This window comes from Hyaena hyaena, unplaced genomic scaffold, assembly GCF_003009895.1.
Source record: "Hyaena hyaena isolate Hyena2069 unplaced genomic scaffold, ASM300989v1 scaffold_65, whole genome shotgun sequence".
NCBI classification, from domain to species: Eukaryota; Metazoa; Chordata; class Mammalia; order Carnivora; family Hyaenidae; genus Hyaena; species Hyaena hyaena.
Genome location: NW_024080697.1, coordinates 4,005,125 through 4,021,176, shown reverse-complemented (window position 1 = coordinate 4,021,176; position 16,052 = coordinate 4,005,125). Strand labels below are relative to the sequence as shown.

The 16,052-nt window shown below is 51.0% G+C and overlaps 1 protein-coding gene across 3 annotated transcripts in view; it reads right to left on the bottom strand.

Annotated features, from left to right (window-relative positions):
* Window positions 1-370: 370 nt before the first annotated feature.
* ADCK1 (aarF domain containing kinase 1) overlaps window positions 371-16,052 on the bottom strand; it is a 117,949-nt gene continuing 102,267 nt past the window's right edge. For all 3 annotated transcript variants that reach the window (XM_039232360.1, XM_039232361.1, XM_039232362.1), the window contains 4 exons: window positions 9,597-9,746; window positions 7,967-8,164; window positions 2,319-2,512; window positions 371-1,127 (listed from right to left, as the gene is read on the bottom strand). In XM_039232360.1, coding sequence (XP_039088291.1) covers window positions 956-1,127; window positions 2,319-2,512; window positions 7,967-8,164; window positions 9,597-9,746 — 714 coding nt within the window. In that variant the 3' untranslated portion in view covers window positions 371-955. The remainder of the gene's footprint in view (window positions 1,128-2,318; window positions 2,513-7,966; window positions 8,165-9,596; window positions 9,747-16,052) is intronic.

Genomic DNA, 16,052 nt, shown 5'->3' with positions numbered 1-16,052 from the left:
CTGACTGAGGCTTACACTACAGTCTTCAGGACGGAGGGCATCAAATGATGAGCCAAAGGGCTAAGTGAGGATGTAATTAGTAGAACAAAGCAGGTGGAGAAGCCAGAGAAACCAAAGGCAGAAGTTTCAGCTGAGCCTCTGAGTTCCTGGCCTTGGGGCTTCTTAACTCCTCTGAACAAAACCTCAGAGTCTTAGAAGGTAAGAAAAGCCTAGATGGGGCAGGAAGTGGCCACACAGGGAAAGGCTGGAAGGGTGACAGAGGCAATATGCCAAGCAGAACACGGTGGCACACGGCGCCCAGGTCCAGTCTTACCTAACGGCCAGTGTGGATTCACCCCCAACCTGGAATAAAAATCCCACCAACGAAGCCCTTCCCTGCAACCCTGAAGGGGTTTTTATTGAACCACAGTACATAAAACAGCAAAGGGGTCACCGCGACAGCAGTGAACTCATGCCCCGGACGCCGAGCCACCTTGCTCAGGTAAAACACCTCTGGGGAGTGACAGGACACGGAGAGGGAATCTGTTCCCAGCAAGATCAGAAACTGTGCTCTCTTCCAGCAAAATCAAAGTGCCCACAAGTTAAATGTAGGAGTTCATGTAGGAAGTCCGTGGGATTCATAGTCCATCCTGACAACAGGAGTCGTTACTGGAAGTAAGGTGACATCCAGCCCCACGGCACCCACCTAGAGTGGGAAACACTGTTGTGGCTTCTCCCTGGACAAGGGGAGAAGCCTACTGCATGGGACAACTTGTGGGCCCAGAGACAAGGGCTCCGGCACAGGAGAGGGATTCCAGAGGTGTGTAGTGCCAGTGACAATGACCATGGGGCCCCAGGCCACCATGTGACAGAAACAGGGCACCTGCGTGGAGACAGGACAGAGGAGTGAGGGGTGAGAAGTCCACTTGCCCAGCACAGAGTCACACTGGAAAGGGAAAGGGGACAGCAAGTGCACTCAGTGTGGAGTGGGCAACAGCCAGCAAAGCAAGGCCAAGACCCAGCTGGCCAGCTTCCAGCCCTTCACATGCAGAACCAGTTCATGAAGGCTGATCTGCCATAAGCCAAAGGCCTCGCTGAAATAGATCCGGGCCCTTCTGAAGGATGAACACGGATTCTTCTTCTTGTGCCTGTGGGACAGACAAGGAGGGAGGAGAGAACAAGAGGTAAAGAGGCAAGAACTCAGTATCACTTAGAACAACAAAAGATCGTGGCTTAGCCAACTGACCAGGCCCCCGCCCTGGTAGATAACTCCAGGCTGTGTGATCATAGCCCTGTCCCCCAGCGACCAGAGGGACTCAACTACTCCAAAGGAGCTTTCCAGATAAGTGGGGTAAACAAAAGCACTGAATTACCTGGAAACTAGGTCAGGTGGCCCTGAGAGGCTGAGGCCAGTATGGATTCAGCCCAGCTCAATCCCTTCTGCACTAACAGAAGGACATGACAAAAACTGGTGTCATGATAATGACCCCTCCAAGACTTGGTTCCCAGAACCGTCAAAGGAAGAATAAATCATGCTCAGCCCTTTCTGTGTGCAGTCTATTGCTATAATCTAATTCAATATCTGATCGTGGGTGCATGATGTATGTGGCCAACACTCCCTTTGTCGGTGTGCAAAATGACCCATTCCCTACACTGGCTGGATGGGAGTTGTCACCAGTCTAGGCCTCCTCTCTCAGAAGAGAAGATTCAGCCAGAGCATGGCCCTTCCCATGTATGTGCACATGCAGGGAGAAGGGCCTAGAACCCTCACTTTTCTAGCAATACCTCCCCGAGGAAGCACCTTCCCTCCCTCACCAACACTCCAAGGGCACTGAGGCATCTAAAAAGACCTGATATCCCAAGTGAGCCTGCTGGCAACACTTTCCTGAGTCAGGGCCACATGTGCAGGGAAAGAACACTGGCCTTGCTTCCTAGCCAATCCTGCGGGGACAGGTCCCAGGACCAGTTAGAGATGGGATACATGCATCAGGGTGTCCTGATTCCAAGCCCAGGGGACATTTGGATGGGACTGAGACTCTCAGAAAACATCTCAAACTTTATGGAAGGTAAGAGTTGCCTGGAAAGGCTGACTAGGAAGGTGAGGTCCTAGAATTCACGTATTTTACAAGTACAGATGACCCTCTGGACCACCCCAAAACACAGCCCGGAATCAATGAATTCACTGGAGCAGTCTCCTGCCCCTAACTTTTCAAGGACAGGTGCAGACTAGGGAGCTCAGGTAAGGCCCTGGGCACTGGTGGGAGAAAGCGGAGGCGAAGGAGACGGCCGGGGCAGGCCAGGGAGCTGGGATGGAAGGAGAGGCCAGAGCCCACACTCACGCAGCCAGCGCTCTGATGCAGCACCGTGACATGTTGAGGAAGGAGCTGGCACTGGCCCGGGTGCCCAGGGCGGCCTCAATCCCACGGAGCAAGTCATTGGTCTTGAAGATGAGCAGCATCTGGTGAGGCACGTGGTTGAGGAGCTGGCTAATCTGGGGGAGGTAGTTGGCCGCGTTGTTGCGGATCTCTGAGTCCTGAAGCAGTGACAGGCAGACAGACATGGAGAGTTGGTATGGGAAGTAGGGCCCAGGGTGGTAGGTGCCTATGGCTGAGGGGCTTCAAGGAGGCTCTAGAAGGGAGCTTCCAGCATGTAGCTGGCTGCCTTGATGCCACCAGGACCTCCCCAGAGGGAAGCTTAACACAAGGGGCTTTGTAGTCTGACAAACCTGGAAGCGATGTCTCACCCCAACTTCTGGCCAAGCACCGGACGCAGTACAGGAGCACAACAACAGGACCTCTGCCATCTTGGCTCCCCAAGGTCACCAACACCCCTCCTCCAAGCTCATGAACCAGTACTGACTGGGGCAGGAAGTCAACTTCATCATCAACCATTTGATGAGACTGGAGTTAGCTAGCCTCTTGGCCCAGGGGTTCGCCCGTGTGAGGTGAACCAAGGCTTTTCTCCCTGGCCACCAATTTGATGACAGGCCTGGAAGTAGCCTGGAAGCTGGTGCCAGCTGAGTCATGTCCCCCATCCCTTCCACCAAGCCCAGGCTGCTGCAGTTCATAGATCTGAGCTCCCGACCCCAACCCAACTCCAAAGTCTTGCTCTATATGCTGCCTGACTCGTGCCCCACCAGACCTACCCAGAGCCCCACTCCCCACTCATTCCTTGAGGTCCTGATGCCCAAAGAACAGGAGCCAGGACTTACCCCACCCTGGTGTCTGAGTGTGAGGTCTGGCTTCCTTCCCTGCCCCTGAACTCTTGCAGGGCTCTGCGCAAATACCTGCCCCCAGCCAGAGCCCCGAGCATGCCATGCCGGTGCACTTCAGACCTCTTCTCAATCTCCAGAGAAAATGTCTGCAGGCATTAACTCATGTAATCCTCACAATGACCCTATCAGGTAAGTATATCACCCCCATTTGAGAAAAGGAAACCAAGGCACTGAGAAGTTAGCAACCTGCCTGCAGGTCACAGCTAGTAAGTTGTGAGTCAGGGTTGGAACCACAGGCCACCTTCACCAGGCTCTGCCTCCTCTTATCTCACAGCGGGGACCCTGACCCTGGGCAAGTCCTTTCATCTCTTGTAACCCTGCATCCTCACCTAAAAACTGGGAATGCTAATACACTCTGCGCCCACCTCTCAGCCTGACTGAGAGGGACAGCAGAGATAAGGATCAGGGAGTCGCTTGGTGCTAATCCACGTCACAACAAGGGGCGCAGCAGCACTGCCAAAGGCTTCCCCACGCAGCCTCCTTCTGCAGCAGAAGCAGGACTCTCGGTCCTTTCCAGAACACGTGTGCACTGCTGATAACTGAGTTGCTGTGTAACTCGAAATGTCCCTCAGGCAGGAGCTATCAGACTGGAACATCTCAACACCAAGCCAGACACTGAGGCTGTCTGTCTCCCCACTGCCTCCCACCATGGCTGCAGGCCACCTGCCCAAGGGCTAAGGCCAGACCAAGGCCTTGCTCACCACAGGGACCCCTCAGCAAGGTGGGGACCGACCTGGAGACAGCCCTTCTCAGCCCCTCTCAGCGCACCTGCACCTACCCAAGCTCCCTCTAGGGGGCACCTCTTCCAGCTTGGACTATCCTGATGGTGAGTATCTGCAGTAGACCGTGTTGGGTGCCTACCCACTAGCCATTCCTCATTCTCCTTTCTCAAAAGAACCTCATTTTTGTTCACTTGACCCCTGGGGCTGTGTTCTTCAGGGAGGTGAGCTCCTCCCTAACTCCAGGGCAGGGATCTTGATTAATCTCAGCCAAGGTGGGCCCTGGGTGGAATGCCTCTGCCAAGTGATTGGCTCAGGCATGGACACGAGACACAATTCTGGCCAATGAGACCTAGGGGGGAGTCTGTTGAACCCTTCTGAGAAAGGTTTTCTTGTTAAAAAACAATATATGAGAAGGAATGACCCCTAATTCTCACCTCTGGACATCAATCAGGGTATAAAGGTGTGAAGCCTGTAACTGCCACAATCATCTTAGAGCCCTGACAGTCAGCCCAGAACCCTGAACTGCTGATCTGCTCAATTAACCAACCTGGACCCATACCCACCCCCTCCATCTCCAGGCTTCTTGTTATGAAGAAAACAAATGCCTAAATGTTTAAGCTGATTTTAGTTAGAAAAACATCTACCCTGACACAATGTTGAAAGTTACCCTCATTCTCAATAAGACTAGACTCAGAAAAACAGAGCCCTTACATCTCAGAGACTGGGCTGGGGCTGGCTGGTCTGGGGCAGCAAAGTTTATTCTCCCTCTGCATTTTTGTCCAAAGTGAGGAAATGGTGTCCATGTCTCCAGAACCTACACCAACACCTCTCTTAGATGTGGTCCCAGGACAGCAGGGACTTTATAAAAAGATGTGCAAGAAAGGATTCTTGCCCTCCAGGTACTCACCACCTAGTTGGAGAACTCACAGAAGTATACAAACAGCCACTCTTAGAGTCGAAGGTGCGGCGCATGAATCATACGAGTATTAAGGGGCCACTTCAGGCAAAGGTGATGAGGAGAGGCCTCTTGGCTGGTGCTATGGACTCAATTGTGTCCAAAATCAATATCTTGAAGTCCTAACCCCAGTGTGACTGTAGCTGGAGACGAGGCCTTTAAAGAGGGCATCAAAATTAAGTGACTTCATAAGGGTAAAGTGTGACTTCATATTCTAACCCAATAGGACTGATGTCCCTCGGAGAAGAGGAAGGGAAGCCAGGAGCATGTTCACATGGAAGAAAGGCCATGTGAGGTTACGGCAAGAAGGCAGCTGTCTGCAAACCAGGAAGAGAGGCAGCACCAGAAACCAACCCTGATGATACCTTGATCTTGGACTTCCAGCCTCCAGAACTGTGAGAAAATACATTTCTGTTGCTCAAGCCACCTTGTCAGTGGTATTCTTCTAAGGCAATCCAAGCAGACTAATACAGAAGCATTCATGCTGGGTCTTCATAAGTGAGTAGTTCATAAAAACACGTATCGGGGCACCTGGGCAGCTCAGTAGGTTAAGTGTCCAACTTTGGTTCAGGTCATGATCCCATGGTTCATGAGTTCAAGCCCTGCATAGGGCTCTGTGCTGACAGCTCAGAGCCTGGAACTTGCTTCACATTCTGTGTCTCCCTTTCTCTCTGCCCCTTCCCCACTCAACCTCTGTCTCTGTCTCTGTCTCTCTCTCAAAAATTTAAAAAGAAACTTTTTTTTAATTAAGAAAAAAACAGGGGCACCTGGGTGGCTCAGTCGGATGAGCGTCCGACTTTAGCTCAGGTCATGATCTGACAGCTTGTAGGTTGGAGCCCCACATCAGGCTCTGTGCTGACAGCTCAGAGCCTGGAGCCTGCTTCGGATTCTGGGTCTCCCTCTCTCTCTCTGACTCTCCCCTGCTCACGCTCTGTCTCTCAAAATCAAACAAAACATTAAAAACACAAACACACACACACACACACACACACATATCATATACCAAGTACCTACTGTGTGCCATGCAATCTTGTCCATTTCTGAGGCTTTAAATACCAAGTATACCCTGAGAACTCCCAAATTTATATTTTGAGCCTGAACCTGTTCCTGGAGATCCAAGCTTGGCTGCCCATGAGGCCTCTATCTGAATGCTCTAAATACTGGCTCCTGCCCCCCAGCTATGTCCTTCCCACTCTTCCCTGTGCCAGGAAGTGGCCCCACTCCCTACCCTACACCACATCCTAGCACACTGGGATGCAACTCTGACTCCTCCCTTTGCCTCCTCTCCACACCCAAGTTGACAGAAAGGCCTCTCAAACTTCCATCCAAAACACCACCTTCTCTCCTTCTTCCATCCACCTCTGCTGCTGTTAGCGTGGTCTCTGCCCCCATCACCTCCAGCCTCCTGACTAACTGCCCCAATGCTCATCTTGCCCTGTCTGGAGAGGTACTTAAAGTAACAACGCTGAGCACACCCTTCTCTTGCTTGGAACCCGTCAAACGCTTTCCTTTGTACTGAGAACGAATCCAAACCTCTCCCCACAGCTTACGAGGCCCTGTATGATGCTCTCTGCCCAGCACCCCCAAATTCTTCCCATTCCAGCACCCACCTCCAGCACACTCCGGGCCTGCTGATGCTTTCTACCCCTGCTCTGTGGCATTGTGTGCCCTCTGCCGGGAATGCTTTCTCTAAGTTCTGCCTTGGCTGCTGCCTTCCTGGTCCTCCAGAATTCAGATGTCAGCTCCCAGAAAGATCTCTGAGCGCCCAGTCTACAGCACCCCCATTACTCACCCCACCGGTTGCCTCCCACACCTGCACCTGCAACTGTTCCATTTACCTGTTTGTTCACATGTTTACTGTCTCCCTCAACCACAGTGCAAATTGCATGGAAAGCCTGTCTGTTCATCATTGGATCCCCAGCACCTAGTTCGGGTTCCAGCAAAAACAAATGTTTGTTCAATGAACAAACTTCAGGAGCTCTGGGTGGGCACTTTACATACATTATCAATAAAGCATCCCTGAAATGATCATCCGTGTTTAACAAAGGAAGGAGATGGCCTCACTTCCAAGATAATGAGCTTTAAAGCCATGTAAGCCCAAGGCAGCTGCCCGTCATCATCACCACCAAGCTTGCTGGGGAATGGTGTCAGTTTGCAGGAAAGCAGAGCCAAGAGACGGGAGAGGTGGTCACTTGAGATTCCGTGCAGCCATTCCTAAAGGCCCCCATCACAAGGCAGCTTACAGGGAGGACTGTGAGTCTCCAAGAGGTGGAGAGAACCATCCAAGGTCATGCCACCAGGAAGAGCAGGATGTGGAACTGGAACCCAGGTCTACCTGGCTGCACAAGCCCATCCCCACATGGCTATGGGCAAGTGCGCACGGGTCCAGCCAACTGACGGGGCAGAAAGAAGCCAACTCCATGAGAGAATGAGAAGCCGGGGAGGGAGGTGGCAATGAGTACGGGGAGGAGGGGTTCCTAGGACCAGTCTCAACCCAGACTCCATGCGAGTCTCATCTAGATCCAATAGAAAAATGAACCACAAAGCTGTTTCGCTACACACTCAGGGAGAACAATGGGACGAGCGGCCACGTGAGGAACTGAGGCACTCTCCCCATTAGGGAGCCCTACAGGAAGCTCAAGATGGGAGGCCATCCCCAGCAGGAGGCGGCGCAAGTGGAACCAGACTTATGATGAGACAGTCCCTGGGGATTCCTACAAGTCTTGGAGGAGAACTTGGTGGAAGCCTGAACTATCATGTGAGTGTGTGGAGCAAAAGCCACAGCAGTCTGGGTTATAAAGTCAAGATACCAAGGTTGATAAGGCCAGGAGGGATACAGTGCGACACCATTCCCTCTCCCTCCTTGTATCCAGGGCTGCGGCTTCTCCTCCGGTGTATCTCCAGTGCTGCCCATAGCCCACTGCCACCACCCACCAGGCCACAGCCTCAGGCCCTGGGTTGGCAGGGGTCCAAAGGCCATCCCTGGCCCCACCCCTTGTATTCAGGAGAAGACAGGGCTGGGAGGGGACCACCTACCTCAGTGGCGGTGACCGGAGCTTGGCTGATGCCCCTGTTGACCGAGTCCCAAGACCGGGCCGTCAGCATGCAGGCAAACAAGGGGTAGAGGTCCCCGGCTCCCAGGCGCTGGCTGTACTTCTTCACTTTCTTCATGTCAGTCCAGATCAGTGACTGCCAGAGGCGGCAGTAATTCAGCCGGAACTCCTCTGTGAGCACCTGCGGGGGGGTGGGTACAATGTGACAGGACCTGAGCCTCCTTTCCCCATGGAAGACCTAGACCCTGGCTGGTATGATCACTGTGAAGGGGGTCAGATGAAGACTGGGGACTCCTGCATAACATCCACTTCTTTCCCAAAGTTCCACCATCCCTAAAGGCCCAGGTTGAAAGCTACTACCTGGCCTGCTGTGGTCTGGAGTGCCAGAAGCTACCATTTGCCCACTAAAATCACATTCCCCACCTCCATCCTAGTTGGGTGTGGCCCTCTGCCTGAGCTCCGACGGATGGAATGCAGCAGAAATCCCACATCAGCTCCTGAAAACTCTCCCACGGATGCTGCTCTGAGCCCCTACCCCTGCTGCTGGAGGATGATGAGACACCCCCCAGGGAAGCCTAGAGGGTAGAGCCTCAGTCAGTCCCTGCCTTCAGACTCCTCTGCCTACCCGAGACAACAGGTATGTAAGCAAGCAATTCAATGTCTCCTGTGTCTGGGCCATTATTTATTTGGGGGGCTGTGTGTGACAGCAGCTAGCCTACCTCAAATTAATGCACCCAATGTCACTAAGTCTTTCTTTTTTTTTTTAATGTTTTATTTATTTCTGAGAGAGAGAGAGACAGTGTGAGCAGGGGAGGGTCAGAGAGAGAGGGAGACACAGAATCTGAAACAGGCTCCAGGCTCTGAGCTAGCTGTCAGCACAGAGCCCGATGCGGGGCTCGAACCCACGAACCATGAGATCATGACCTGAGCCAAAGTCGGACACTTAACCGACTGAGCCACCCAGACGTCCCTGTCACTAAGTCTTTCAAAGGAGGCCAAGATTTCGGGAGGTGGGATCAGGGCCCTGAGGGGAAGAGTAAGAGAGCATTGGGGAAACCTCCCCAGGACCATCTGCCATGAACTCAAGATAGGCCCTGGGTCCCGGATTGGCAGTGAACTTCCCAATTTCCAGGCAGAAGCCCATGGCTCATCTGAACCATATGAGTCCCAAATTCCAGAGGACAGAGTCTGGAGGCATCCAGCCCCATCAGTTCCTGACCCTCTTTCCCAGTACACATCACCTACTCCCTGGGACTGAGTTGCCCCCTTACCCTGAATTCCTAGTTCATCCAAGGGCAGCTCATTTCCCAGTGAGCTGGCCTGGGCTTCCCTGGGAAGCAAGGTTTTCATAGCCGACAAAGCACCTGCACGTGCCCAGGCATATCCCCATCTCCTCCCCACAGCAGCTTGCAAAGGAGGCATTACTAATCTCACTCGACTGGAGCGAGCTCATACGATGTGACTTACACAGAATGACAGCTCTAGGGGAAGGGCGGGCCCTCGCCATCTGCCCTGGGTATCTGCTTCCTGTTTCTGTGGCAGATCAGGAGATCAGCAAGCTCTGATCCCAGGACCAGAGCCTGGACCGGCTAGATGAAAAAGGCCTCTTCTACCTGGTAGAGCCCGTGGTCCAGCAGGACAACCTCTGCCTTTCCTGTGCCCGGGTGCTTCCGCACCAGCACATTGCCGGGGTGGGGGTCGCAGTGCACAAAGCCATTGACGAAGATCATCTCGCTGTATATCTTGCCCAGGTAGCGTGAGACCTGAAAGAGAAGGAGGCAGGTGGGAGTTACAACACATGAACACCTATCTCATAGACTTCGACCCTGGCCCCTCAATCTGGTCACTTTCAAGAGGAAGGCCAGCGGTGCTGGGTGGGCCTGAGAGGTCCTGGTGGGAGTGATGGCTTGTGATTGTACAGTTGTTGAGTTTAAGACAGAAGCTGAGTTCTAATCCAGTTCTCCTCAACTTCAGCCACACGTTAGGATCGCCGAGAACTCGGAAGTGTTAGAGGTGGTCCCCAGGCATCAGCATTTGTTTTAGAGTTCCCAAGATGACCATAACATAGAACAAGGTAGAACAACTGCTTCCAGCAATCCTGAAGCCTGTAACTCCCACTCTCGACCCCTGCCCTCCACTCCTCCCTAACCCTTCTCTTCCCCATTCTCTTCATTCTCTCCCAAAGCTGAAGATGGGCTGGAGAGTTAGGGTGGTTGTGAGGCCATCCCAACTTCCCCTTCTCCAAAGAGCAGGAATAGGAGGCTGTGGGTCAGGAATACATAACCTCGCACCCCCGAGAGCTGTTCCCACCAGCTCTGAGGTGGTCCCAGGAGGACCCAGAGTCACAGCCCTGCTCCTTCTCCCTCAGGCCCCTTTTCCTTCACGCCTCCCCGCCAGAGCCCAATGCTAATCTGATTTATGATGTCTGCACAGAAGAAATGACACTGGAGAGGCCATTTAAATCATCCTGTCACTGCTACCCTCCCTGCCCAGGCGGTCTTCTTATCTCTACTCCCTTTTTATTAAAGCTAAAAGCCTCTTCCCAGCTAGGGAACAGCTGCTGAATAGCACCAGGCCTGGCTGGGCCCACAGATGGTCTGCCAGTGGGTTTCCAGAGGACAAAGAGAGGCTCAACTCACAAAGCTGATACCCCAGGACACACATTGCCCTTGACATTTCTCTCAGTCCCCACTGGACACCATGGTCGATAGCAAACATGTCCCAGCCAGAGGAGAAGAGCTGGGCCCCACAGTGGGAAACACAGGAGTAGGGGTTCAATTCCTTTCCTTTGCCTACAAAGCCTTGCACAACCAGGCCCAGCCTCCTTCCCTGGTTTTATCTCAGGCCATGACACTATAGCCGTATCTGCTCTCTTTCCAATGACCCTGTACCTCAGGACCTTTGCACATGATAGTCCCCCTGCCAAGAGCCTTCCTCTCATCCCCTATTCACCTGGTTCACCCTTGTCTTCCTTCCCATCCCAGCTCAGCATCAACTCTCTGGAGGCACCTTTCTTGACCTCCCGGCCTAGAAGCGGTTCTCCTGCCATAAACTCTCATAGAACTCTGTACTGTTCTTTCATGGTCACAGCATACTATTTGATTAATGACCATGTAGCCCACTATTATAAGCTCCTAAGAGGGCAAAGACTGGCTCTATTTTGTTAAATGCCTTTATTGAGGTATAATTTACATACCAGAGACTGGCTCTACTCTGCACCCACTTACCTATAACAAGCCAAACATGAATATACGACCTTCAACACGAATGAGACCCTTGTCTATGTTTTTTTGAGATGCTGCAGTTCCTGTCTTCATGCTTATCCTAACCCCCGTAATCTCTTCAATTGTAACTGGCCCCAAAATAAATCATCAAGAATAACCCTACTATAGTAATAGCTAACATGCTTATAACAGCCTTACAAGTAGGTACAATTATGATCCCCACTTTTCACATAAGGAGCTGAGACTCATCGGGGTGTGACTTACACAGAGCTACAGGGCTACAGATGGGTAGAGCCAAGACCCAAGCCAGGTGTGACCCCACAGCCTTCCAGCAACCACTCTACCACGCAGGCTCATGCCAACTTCTGCACTTCTCAAGTGAACTCTGTGACCTTGAACAAGTTGCTGATACTCTCAGCTTCTGTACAATGCAACCAACAGTAGTGCCACTCACAGGTGAGAACGTCGAGGTACGTGGAGCCCAGTGACCCCTCACGGGAGCCCCATTATTACTGACTCCTCTTAACAGTCTTTGGAGAGTGACAAACCAGGGTCCATTACCTTTTTTAAGAGATGAAGACACCAGGGTTAAAGAGGATGTCTTAAGTCCTGACACCTATCCAATGTCACGCTGGAGGAAATGAATGCCCAGTACTCTGCTGGCAATTGGAGGACTTTGCCCCATGTCGGGTTCTCAGCCTCAGGTTGAGATGTCAGATGTTCCAAAGGCCACCATTTACTGTTTCCTCAGAGTGGGGCCCAGCTGGAGTTGGTCCTGGCTGAGCCGGCAAGTCCCCTTTTGAGAAGCCCTATTGTTAGGCTCTTTGGAGCTCCATGAGGCCATGCTCTGAAAGGCTGCATTTGCCAAACCAATTGCATTTATTAAGTAATAATTCATTTTTATTTGTCAAGGACGCATATAAGGTCCAATCAGGGCTCCTGATCAGCCCAAGATAAGCAGTACAGCCAGACTGAGCTGACAGAATTCGAGCCAAAAGCAGAGAAATGACATTTCATTTAGTCTGGGCAGACCTGTCATGGGGAGATGTATGATCTCCCCTGAGCTTTCTGAAATATTGCTAATCGCTCTGGGCCCCCTATTACTACATTGAAAGATAGCCTCTGGGGATCTGGGGATTCAGGATGGGGGAGCCCTTGCCCGTGAGGAGTGAGCTGCTGCCAGAGGAGGAAGGGGAAGAGACGCTGCCAATCGGAGCTCATACATACGCAGGCAAAGCCATCAAGTGGCCCTCTCCATTTTGACACTGCATCCAGCTGCCCCTACTTGGGTGTCTTTCCATTTAGGGGTGGTTCTTTAACCAGATTTCACCAACATAGACAGACATGGAAGACACAGACAAGAGAGGAAACCAGCCTGTGCCCCCAGCTTTGCTCTGGAGCCCTCTGGAACTGCCACTTTCGGCATGGGTGACCTGAGGACAAGTCACCTCCCTTCTCAGTCTGGGTCTAAGTTCCCTTAGCTGTCAAGTGGAACTAATTCCATCTGCTCTACTTCTTCACAGGGTAACCTCAACATTCAAGGTCAAAATGTGATCACATCTGGGAAAGCACTTTATATACTACACTACATACTATACCACACACTATGTGCATACTAGACCTATACAGACCATGGAGTGCTTACATACTATAGAAGACACACAAATGTGTTTGTTGTAATGTAGTAGCTTATGATTTAAAACTTGGGGGGGAATGTAACCATTATCACTTTGATCAAAGTTTAATTTTCAAAAAGTTAAAAACCTAACTCATAAAAATATAGAATGAATATATGTCGAAGATTGCTCACCTCACCAAAAAAGGAGCAAGTAAAAAGGCAGAGCTGATTCAGAGAATTTTGAGGGACTGGAATTTAAACAGGAATAAGAGACTGAGATTCCTGGATTAGATATAGAACTGGTTATTGCCCTACAGAGCAATAAGGAAATCATAACCTTTGAGGTTATCTTCTCCACTAGGCAGAAATTATTTGCATATCTCTGCTGGATAAGATCTTACAGGTTGACATATGACTTCAGTCTGAGCCCTTAATTAATTGTCAATAGCAGAATCAAACAAAAGTACATTTCCCTGGATATTAAAAAGCCCTCGGTGGGCTGGCGGAACAATACCCAAGAATGACTGTGAAAGGACACACCACACATTCTTCCCCTTAATTTCTAAATGTTGGGCAAAATTTTTAACATCTGTCAGAGTTGCAGTAAGTACTTTCTTGGAACCATTTTGCCCAGAGAATGGCAGCCAGCCCCCTCCTACTCAGAGACCGCAAGGATCCCAGAAGAAACCTAAGGCCACCACTGGGCACACAACCCTCTCCCCCATCCCCTTTCCATAATAATCTAGCTACATCTTGTGATTAAGAGCAAACAACTATAAATACTGTAGTGAACATGGGGATGCAGGTATCTCTTCCAGATACTGATTTCATTTCCTTCAGATATACACCCAGAAGTGAACTGCTGAATCATATGGTCGTTTAATTTTTAATTTCTGGAGGAAAGGCCACACTGTTTTCCACAGTGACTGTGCCAGTCTGCAGTCCCACCAACAGGGTACAAGGGTTCTCTTTCCTCCACATGCTCACCAACACTTTGCTCTCTTAGCCTCTCGATGCCCGTTCTGACCAGGGTGAGGTGATGCCTCCTTGGGCTCTGGGTCTGCATTTCCCTGATGATGAGCGATGCCGAGCACCTTTTCATGTACCTGTGGGCCACTTGTATGTCTTCTTTGCAAAAATGTCTGTTCAGTTCCCCTACGGCTGCCCTCTGCCCTGTGACAGTGGCATCTGCATAAAGACAAGTGCCAGGCACCATTCCAGGCACTTTCCGTGGACTCACAGCCATCCTCCGTAGGGAACAAGTGGAGGAAGGGAAACATATACCATCCACCCAGCAGTTAGTGAAACCAGACTCCAAACCCAGGTGGCCTGGGTCCAGGGAATAAGCTGTCAATCACCTCGCTATCTTCCTCTTCCTCCACTCACAGTAGAGCCCTCTGAAGGTCCTCACGGCATCCAAGAAGACATTCCATGTGGAGACAGAGTCTCAGAGAGAAATCCAGGACTGCTTCTCTACCCAAAAAATTCACTGGTAACTAAAGCCATAGTACAGCTCTTTTTAGGAGAAAAAAAGTCAGTGACAAGTCTTTTCATTGTTCCATGTAAAAAGAATGTGTCATTCATGAAAGTGACTTTAGTAATTACTAATGCCTTTATTCCCTGACAGCAGGGAGGTAAAACAACAAAAAATAAAATAAAAACACAAAAAACAAAAAATTCCAGGAATCTATAAAAAAGGCTTAGTAAAGAATTAATTTAGTAAATAATATTTAAATCAAGGATTATTTTTTAATTTTTCTCAAAACTTGAATTGGCTGAAAGTGCTTTAATTATTCTATAATTACATGGAATAATTTATTCCCACCCCCAAGGGAAAGTCTATTTATGTTCTTGGGGGTGCCGTACATGCAAGGCCAAGATCTCTCAAAGAAACAGGAGGCTGGTGTTGCAGCATATTAATAACCACATAAGTAGCCCAGTATTAACTACAAAGAGGTTAACAATTCAAACTCTCCTCGCTCTCTGTTTATGGCCAGGCTTCTTGAGAAACTGAAAGACCAGACCAGACCACTGCCTACAGGATTTTACTCTCCACCCTCACCCTGTCCTGGGAACCTCTCTGGGGGTACTTGCTGCTGCCCAGTGAGGCCAAATCTATCCATGGGGAGGGTCACTCCTGGACAAGCCGAGATGAAATCCCTGAATGTGAAGACATGGGGCGCCTCTCCAGCCACAGAGGTGGTGAGTGGGTTGATCAGAGGCAGCTGGGGGCTTACTCTAATTCGGGAGCCCAGTGAAAGCTTCTCTGAGTTAGGCATCCCCTAAAAGCCAGGAAACAGGGTATCACCAAGGTCAGTAAGGGCTCCTCAGGTCTCCTGGCCAGACAGATTCGAAGGGTCACAGTGACCAGAGGGCCTGGGTCCTAGGGACGAGAACTATTAAAAGACACAGCGAAGGAAGACCTGTCGACATCTGACATCCCCTGCCTTGGGCACAGCGCCCTCCAGAGAAATATTTCCACATCCTTCTACCTCACCTGGGTCAATAGAAGAAATGGGGAAAGGGTTTCTTCCCTACACGTTTCCTCTTTCCGGCAACTATTTCACCGCTAGTGCCAAAGAAGGGGCTGGGTGTTGGAATTCCAGCATAAAATCAACTTCTGTTGAGCATGCACTGTGGGTACTATGTCCAACGCTTGGTGTTTCCATCGTCAAACAATCCTATGGGTTACTCTCCTGCACCCCACTTTACAACAGGCAGCTGGGGCTTCCAAAGGGTGACCGGCCTCACCAAGGCGGCATGGTTCGTAAGGAACAGAGCCGGTACAGAATCCAGGAAGGCCTACTCCACTCCGAACACCCCTGCTGTTGGGGAGAGAACTCTCCAGGAACCTGTCTCACACACCTGGATCTCCCTCACATCCCCCAGGCTTCTCAAGATTTGGTCTGATGAGTTACGGAGTTCTGTGGACAATGGAAGGAGATGTTTTCTTTCTAGCGGTTTCAGTAAGGAGGGTCCTTGGGGCCTCTTCAGCTTTGCTTCCTTGGTCCTCTGAGCACCTCCTAACATAGAGTCAGAGGCTCCCTGAGTGCGGTGTTCACCACAGGGAAACTGGGGGCCTAACTGCAGCCTGGCGTTTATAGGTGGGGAGTCACCATTTGCGCGGTCGATGACCACCGCTCCTTTTCCAAGTCTTCATACTCAGGACAACAGGGGGAGGTGGAAAGGAGGGGCGCAGAGAACCTTCTCAGGAACACATGCCTCTG